General features: G+C 24.8%; 1 protein-coding gene across 2 annotated transcripts; it reads right to left on the minus strand.

Moving 5' to 3' along the window:
* Positions 1-530: 530 nt before the first annotated feature.
* LOC113549345 lies at positions 531-3,676 on the minus strand. 2 transcript variants are annotated; one of them, XM_026950602.1, is made up of 5 exons: positions 3,475-3,676; positions 2,964-3,131; positions 2,688-2,900; positions 1,994-2,194; positions 765-874 (listed from the first exon to the last, which is right to left on the minus strand). In XM_026950602.1, the coding sequence occupies exons 2-5, from the start codon at positions 3,121-3,123 to the stop codon at positions 765-767; spliced, it is 684 nt and encodes a 227-aa protein (XP_026806403.1). In that variant the 5' UTR covers positions 3,124-3,131; positions 3,475-3,676. The 2 variants fall into 2 exon arrangements, with proteins under 2 accessions (XP_026806404.1, XP_026806403.1); XM_026950603.1 differs by lacking the exon at positions 3,475-3,676 and having other exon boundaries at positions 531-874; positions 2,964-3,123.
* Between the last annotated feature and the right edge of the window lie 5,722 nt (positions 3,677-9,398).

Genomic DNA, 9,398 nt, shown 5'->3' on the forward strand with positions numbered 1-9,398 from the left:
TTTTCAATGATTTTCCAAATTTCACCTACATATCCTGAGATATCATTAATCTTACCGTCATTTGTCATTAACAACAAATATGGTGGCATCTACATGTCAAATATATCAAAATTATATTACAATTCAGAAAATATAAGGCATTTTCTAAAGTTTAGAGATGTTTAATTTGATCAACAATTTAAAAATGTGTTAAATACAACTTTAAGTTGCATATAGGTAGTTAAACATAGATTTAACTAAAAACTAATAACTATTTAATTTGTACTTAAATAATTTAATATTTACTTACATGATCAACTATCACATTGAGCGTCTTAGACATTTTCAAAAACTATACTGGAATACATAATGGTTACATGTCTATTTATAATAAAAAGTAAAACTAAAAAGCTCAATATAAATATTTCAATAATAGAGATAGGTCAGTTTGATAATATTATTCAATACCACCATTGTAAAATTATTTAATTATTTTTTTGAGGTATTCACAATAGTGTAACTAGGTCAAGGTAAAAAAAAAAAACAAATAATAAGGTTAAGTTTACCCATATGGGCTATATATTTTAAAATTATAAAAAAATTAGCTCGGTATAAAATTCTAAAAATGTTAATATTTATACATACAAGTTAGTTAAATACAAAACAGTAAAACGTATAAATTACAGTGTAGTACATAGTTTGAGAACAACAGTGAAAACATAATATATAAAATAAATACCCTATGATATATAGTGTTATTACTTTAATAATATTTTATATATTGGTTATTCTTTTGTATAGTATAAGAAAGCTAACAGGCCTTGAATATCTTTGTTTTTATTATACAACGTTGCTGCTTTCAGAACTGCCTGGCTACATGGAGTTATGTCAATAACTGTGCATGAAAACATAAACAAAAATAAGTAGGTAAATTAGATAAATATCAAACAAATTTAAATGTAATAATGATTGTATTGTATTGTGTACCTAATGTATTATGTGGCAGTTTGAAATTATATCACATAACTTATAAGTGAAATAAATAAATAGAATATAAGTACACATGATTTTTTTTTTAAATCAAGTTATAATTGTTATAATTTTTTATTGATATTTGATTATAGGAACAATCCATAAAATATAAAGATATCATAATAATTGTATTGCATCTATTCATAGTATTGATTAATCTGAATTAGTATGGTCCGATTTAAATATGCCAATTGAACAAATTAACATTAATTATCAATATAACTTTATTTCATATTAAGATTTTTTTAATTTATAATATGTTTTTATTCATAATCGTAATTTTTACATCAAAGCATGTATCTAGTTGGTACGTAATTTTTTTTTAATTACTTCAAACAGCAAATACTCCAAAAACTACTCTAAAAAAAAAATGATATTACATTTAAATATGTTGTGTATTAATTAGTCTCAACTAAAAAATTTTACTTATTATATTCATATTTAAGTGGTTATTAGTTATTATTGGGAATTAGTACTTAGAACATCGAAAATCATCAAAACAACCGCTAAAAACTATTTAAAGACTAAATTATAATCATTTTAAAATATTTTGTAAAATTTGCATTAGAAAATTTGTACAATGAAATGTAACAGAGTTAAAATGTATTTAAGGTATACATATAAACATAAAAAAAATTGCAACCTACTGATGTAACAAATAATTATACTAATTGTACTAATGACAACAAGGGCATTATAATTACTATTTAGGTTCTATTTTAATGATTATATGTTTTACGAGTTTAAATAACAAGTGGAAAGTACATTTTTGCAGTGTGAAATATAATTTTAGTTATATTATTTAAATAAGTACTAAATTCTAATACAACAATATACATAATATATTATAATCTCAGGAGATGTCCTGGATTATTTAAAAATTTAAATAGCTTTATTCATTTGTAAATAAAAATTAAATTTTATAAATACAATTTTCATTAGAAAATGTTGAATAAAATAAGAGTAGTTATACAGTACTTACGTTTAAAATTGTTATCATTTTCTTCAAAAACAATTTTGTAATCAGAGTGAATTTTTAAATTTTTCATAATAATATAGATTACAGCATTTTTTTCATTACTTTCAATATTCATACTCAATTGTAAAAATCGTTCATACATGTTCACTCCAATTCTGAATGAATTTATTTCTCTTTTGAGTTTTTTTATACTTGATTTTTTTTCTAAAAATAAATAAATAATAACTTTTAAGAAAAAAATAAAATGTACAATGAACACTTATATAATAATGGTCTGTCAAAAAAAGTTTCAAATGATAAACAAAAAATGTACAAAGTACTAAAATATATAAATATATTATATATATATATACTAATATTATTTGTACTTAGTATTTTTATAGAACTAGTTAAGTTAGTGTGTAATGTTATCTACATAAAGTATATAATATGTAATATTTAGCTAAAATAATCTATCATAACCCACATCTCTTTAAATTCAATACTTTATACACTACAAATGTCCTAGTTTTAATTAATAGTCATGAATTATGGTTAAAAAAGTCTGATATATTGTATATTATTACTTGTTTCAAAGTATATAACAAATATGAATGTTTTTAATTTTACAAGTTATTTATGGTATTTGATTATTATATTTTGATAATGGTTTATTAATATAATTAATTTAAATAACATAAATAATAAATTAAATTACCTTTATACACTTGGTTTAGTTGTATTTTGGTTTTATTTATTACATCATTCAACTCAATTTCTGTATCTTTTAAACTATTACATTCATCATTAATAGATTCCAAACGATCGTTTTCTGTCTGCAATATCTGCTGTTCACATTTGACTTTATCGGCTATATGCTGAAGTGTATTACGGCTCTTGTCAATTTTATTATTGACATCTGAGAGATTTTCTAAAAATAAGTAATACAAAATATTTAAAATCCATAAGACATTTGGCAATATAAAGTACATACTTAATTTCTTGCTATATTCGTCCATGTTTTGTGTGTATATCTTCAGTATATCATCATTGTTTCGTTTTATTTCATCGATAAAATTTTCCATTGCATTTTTGTAGGCTAATTCATAATCAGTGATTATATTATCAATATCAACATTAAAATATCTTGTCATTGTGAAGACTGAAAATAAAAATTAATATCCTAAAGTCAATTTTTATTAAATAAAATATTATTGTTATTCTGCTGTACAAAACTTAAACTTAAGAAACTTAATAACTATTTTAAAATATGTGGTTGAAAATGGCATTTTAAATTATATTGAAATGATAAGTTTATATTATGTTGTCGGTTCGGTTGACAATTTTGTTTAAAATTGCTAACTGAGTCACAATCAATCACTCTAATTGATATAAGGGCATAAGGAAAGAGTCAGGACAAGGTTAGGTCCGATTGTAAATGGCATTATATTACATCTACAAATGCACGAATTGATGGAAATCCTCACAGAGCTTACAATACTTACAAATGCATATATCGGCTAATCGACGAATTTGGAAGAAACGATAATCAGATGAGCAAATGAACAGCGAACGCTGGTTGTACTTCTTACTTCTTAGTTTTTTTTAAACTTTAAACTGACTTAATCCATACTAAACATTTAATAATAAATATTAATCACTGACTACTGTAAACCGTGTAAACACCGAGTTATTTGCTATTGTTGTAGATAAGAAGGACGATAACGGTCGTTTAAATGTTCGAAACGATTACACCAATCATGCGCGTGCATATACTAGCCGGTTCCGCGGAACTACGTCGAGCTGCGCCATCTATGTTTTCTCTCTGAATTACACTCTTCATCTCGTAATTACATACTTCTCGTGTAGATAGTTGATCCCGTTTATAAAGTAATATTTTCCCCCATTTTACCGTATTTGAAATTGTTTGAAGATTTTCCACGATATTATGATTATCTATATAGTTAACCGCGCCATTAACTTTTCACCAGTCAGTATTCGGTGGTAGCAGGGTAAGTAGTAAGCACTAACGTTGATTAAGATAGATTTAGGGACTTGGTAAATAATTGTTATGGTTGGCGCGGTGAAATATTTCTTCAATCCTAAATCTATTTTACAATTATTATAGCCTTACAATAATACAAACTCTCTCTTTCTCTCTATATATATATGTATCGATGAGTGATTAAAATTATGTAAATTAACTATTTACCCACCTACTCGTATGGGTACTTGTCAAAAATCGAAAAAGTCGCTGTGCTGACACAAGGAGTATTCCTGTGTTTCCACCTCGTTATTGAATGGGTCACTACAGTAATGGACGAGTTAAATAGAATTAATTAATAAACAATTGTGTACGAAAACTATTCTGAGCGGAGGCGGTCTGTCTATTTTCGCTTGCTCATTATATCGTCCTTTATTTTTACTCGTCGTGACTGCCTGAGTATAACGCGCTGGTATATCGCGTACCCTTACTCGCCCTAACCGGCCTAACCTAACCTACCCTTACTTTATTAGAGAATAAAATGATGTGCGACGGGTAAACGGTGTTTGCCCGGGTCCGTGTCCGTGTCAACGGAGTGTTTCCAAAATATTCTCGGACTTGTTCAGTTGTGTATCATCATTCTTCCGAATAAAAATGTATTGGTAGGTCGTTCGCGTATCGCATGTTATAATAGGTAAAGTGGTGGTGACACGATCGGATAATACACCAATAACATAATACGAGTAATGAGCAAAAGTTATAGCATAAATTATGAATATCACTATAACAAATTCAAAAATAAATAGATAGTAAATAATTGTGTATTATTTTATGAATGTAAATAATGGCCATTTACGAATCTATAGTCAAACTAAGAAAATTGTATTTTAATAATTTTCAATATATTTGTTATTAGCAATAGCGATAAGCCCAAACAACCTATAAAAAAGATAATTTGTTACAGCTACGCCCACTATTCTATAGATATTTCATTTTATTTATATTATTTTATTATTTTTAGTAAGATGGTAGGTAGAATTAATTTTTGTCAAAAATATTGCATAGGTATACATATCTATATTAAAACTATTTCATAGTTATTATTATAATAGAATATACAATAATAATATATACCTATATACTGGCAAAGAGTTTTATATCTGTATAAAAATATTAAAAATGTATAAGCACAATTTTTGTATATGCTATTAAGTTAGAATTTTGACGAAATTCATCAAAATCACAGCTAAATTTTGTAAATATGATATAAAATTCCTCACAAGTACTAAATAGTAGTTTTAATATACTAAAACTATATTAAAATGTTGAAAATTATATAAAGACAAATAGGTATACTTTATAGAAATTTTAAGTTCAAATTTGGACGAAATTACTTATTTAAACAATAAATAACGATGTTAATTATTTTGTTATAATTTAAAAACCTTATTCGCGGAATGTTAAACTTTTACGTAGGTATATTATATTATTAGATATGAATTTTACTATATGCAATGATATTGTATATGATTTATTTTAAGATATTAATGATATTATCTATTTATTCTACATATGAATCTACTTTTACTGTAAGATGTTATTACATTGCGAGTTATTTAAGTTGATATAATATGGTATAAATATACATTATTATTATAATTATTTAATATTAATAATTATATTATAATATATTATAAATACATAATATCGAGAAAAATTATATCTATCTACTGGCGTAACCAGGATTTTTTTCAGTGGGGGGTTGGCTGATCAATTTTTGTAAAATACAATCGAAGATTTTTGTTGCGATTTGTATAGACCATTAAAAATTAAAATAATTTTTTAATTTTCTTAATATTTCAGAGGGGCTACAGCCCCTTTAGCATCCCTCTGGCTACGCAATATATATATTATTGAATTCATATTTTTATATTGTTAGAATGTAGTTTAATTTGAAACACATGTGTAGTTTGAAAAACATATATACATATAATAGTGTGGATGGCCTTGCGCGAATCATCGATCATTTAAAATCGAAATAATTGTTTTCGATTATTATATTTATTTGACTAATCGCGTTTTGTAGCTGATGTTTAGTAACGTACAACTCCAGATGCTATTTTAAAAAAAAAAAAACATTATAATGGTTCAATGATTATATGTAAACAAAATAATGCTTTACCCGGATTCTTAAGTCTTACCAATATTACCAGATTTTTTCAATGGTCTTCTCAAAATACACACGATGATAAGCAGCAAGAGGCCATACAATTTGCTTAAAAATTAAAATTGATTTGAAATACTCCAGACATTCCAGATGGGCTGCTCTCTACTCTTTTGTAAATCTTTGGTGCATTAATAAACAACATTAAAATACGAAGTTTAATTTTATTTGTTTTTTATGATACTATACAAAAACAACGATTTGTTAGAAATGCGTACCTATCAAAATAATAAAATGTACAGTTGACCTAAATTATTTTTCAAACAAATAAAATATAATTTAATTATTAAAATACTAATAAAATAATGTATGTGTTTAAATTGTTAATGTTGTTTTTTTAAGTGCCTACATCCTACGAGAAATGAGCATACTATTGTGTATAAACTTTATTTATTTTTCATTTATAAAGTTTATGATAAAATAGTAGTGAAGAAATTTTAAATTTAAATTCATAAACAATAAATATAGTTGTAGTATTCTACATTTTTAAAGTTACCTGCACATATTTTTTGTACACGGTAGAGTAGAATAAAATACTAAAATAGACATGACGTTTAATAGAATAATAGATTATTTTTTTTTTTACTGAGCAATGATCTATTTTGTCAATTATTATACTAAAGTTAATCGAGATAAATAGTTTATTCTTTAGTTGATTGATTTTAACTATAAAATTAAAGACCACAATGGGCAAAAATGCACTGTTATGCTGTATAAACTGATTAGAATGATAATAATAATTACCTATATAGACAATTTTTTATAGTCTATAAGCAATAGTGGTATTGAATAGAAATAACTCGTTAAAATAAAATGTCATTTTCATACAAAAAATTACCTATGTACTGTTTATTGTTAGTGTTATTTCGATGTTTTAATTTTTTAGACAATAAATGCGTATACATACCTATATTTATTTATTTTCTGTGTTATTATATTACAGTACTTATACCTATTTTATTATTGCAATGACTACTGTTATATATTATGAAATAAGCGATTTCATTAAGTTAGGGCATATAGATAATCTATATATTCTATAGTAATATTTAACAATAAAATTGTGTTAGATAGGAAATTTGTAAATACAATTAGAAAAATTGTTTTTTTATAACAAAAACTGCAGTTGTTAACAGATGGTAATTTGTTTTTTTTTAATTCTTAATGAAGTTTGAAATTTTTTATAATTTTATAATAATTGGAAATTCTGATAAATTTATATAGGTACCCAGTATAGTATAATAAAGTCTGTCAGAATGTCAGCCTTTATCACCAACTATATATTTTCATGATATATTTTTTGATAAAATTAGTCGATTTCACGCGGTTTAAACGTTCACTCGAAATTCATTGTACCTAATTTTGATATCTAAAAGTTAATTATAATTTATAAATAACTTAATTTTCTCTTTAAGATAAATAAATACTGATGAGATCAATTAAATTTACTGTAGACTGAAACATACATTAATTTGTAATTATTTTTGCTATATTAAATGTAAACATATGATTTTAGTAATCCCGTTATAATGTATATACTATATGTATTATGATTACAATAAGAGAAAACGGCGTAAAAACGATTATTTTCTTGTTTTTTTATTTTTATTTGGAACTGTTTCAAATAAGGTGAAATTTTGTCATTATTCAATACAAAACATGAACAAAAATGAATAATACTGATTACTCGATAACATTTTATTGGCTTTAAAAATTGGTGGATTCGATTTAATTATATATAAAGTTAAAATACACTTAGGAATATAGGCATATTAGGCCATATAGGTAATAGTTAATAGGGAGGCTTATAGTTTATATAATTAAGTTATACAGATTCTAGTTACTTCGAAAAACGTATAAGCATAATATAGAATAATATTATATTAAAAACGACGTAGTTGTTTATATAACACTATCTTTTGAATAAATTTAAAAAGGTCAAAAGTAAAAAAAACTATGGAACGTTTTTTTACTTAAATTTCTTGTTCTCTTTGACAAAAACGGTACTTTCGAATTACTATAGCGATGATCTGATCATCATCATCATCGTAAATCCTTAATAAAAGTTAAGATAAGATCAGGAAATTTATTAGTTTTCAAATTATACGATGATATTTACATACTACTTATTTAAACAATTTTGTTTATTTTTTTTCTGGAAACTACATAATCATTAATTTCAATCATTTAAAAATGCGATAGGTATCGTAATATATTTATACGGTATATTTAAAGTTTTCTTTTGATGTATTAAATGTGTACATAATTTTTAAATCACAGTCAGGATGCGTATGTTATGATAGATTTGAAATTTTTGTTCATTATATTGGAAGACAAGTAGCATAATATTTACACGAACTGCGAACGCACACCAATATTAAACCTGTGTGTTTTCTAAATAATATGCTTGTAATTTTTGACATTTAATGACCGCTTGAACTGATACAATACGATTTAGTAACTGGTTCGCTGCACTTTCTACACACGCATAAAAACAACGTGTGGTTATTATTATTACTGTATATGTATATATAATTGTTTGAAAATTCTAAAATGATTTCATACGATACTTCCTACTTGAGTGATTCTATTGGAAAAATAGTGATATATATACATAAATAATCTTTCAATATTGTGTTATTTCACGTGTATTTTTACATAGAAGGGCATTTGATTTTTTTAAGGGGGATTATTTTTATCTAAAATTAAGTTCTCGGACCCCAATTATTGCTATTTGTATAAGGGACCATGGCTTTCATTGTGGGCTGTAGTGTTTTATAAAAGAGTGTGTAATAACTTTTAGGAGGTTTTTCTTTCTAGAAAGGGGTTATAAAATTATTAAAATACATATATACCCACAATTTTACACGATAAAGATTTTGTGTGTTTTTACTTTGTTACTTGTTCGCACACATAATCGAGTCATAAACTAAAATATAATCGAAATAAGAGAATAAATATAATAACTACTAAGTATAAACGATATAAACTTCAATATTTTCAAAAAATATATTTTTTCCTGACAAGGTCATGTCCATTTATTTATTATCTATGGAAGTATGGACTCATTGGACTCATAACGATTAAGTAGTTTAAATTTTAATCACAACGTTTTTAGTGTAAAAATTAACGCATAGGTACAACCACATTCGTGTTTTTTAATTGTACTTGCAGCGTTTCCTAATGAATCAATTCAGTCTCTAGTGTTTTATGGGTAATAT

The sequence above is a fragment of the Rhopalosiphum maidis genome, chromosome 1 (genome assembly GCF_003676215.2).
Source record: "Rhopalosiphum maidis isolate BTI-1 chromosome 1, ASM367621v3, whole genome shotgun sequence".
NCBI lineage: Eukaryota > Metazoa > Arthropoda > Insecta > Hemiptera > Aphididae > Rhopalosiphum > Rhopalosiphum maidis.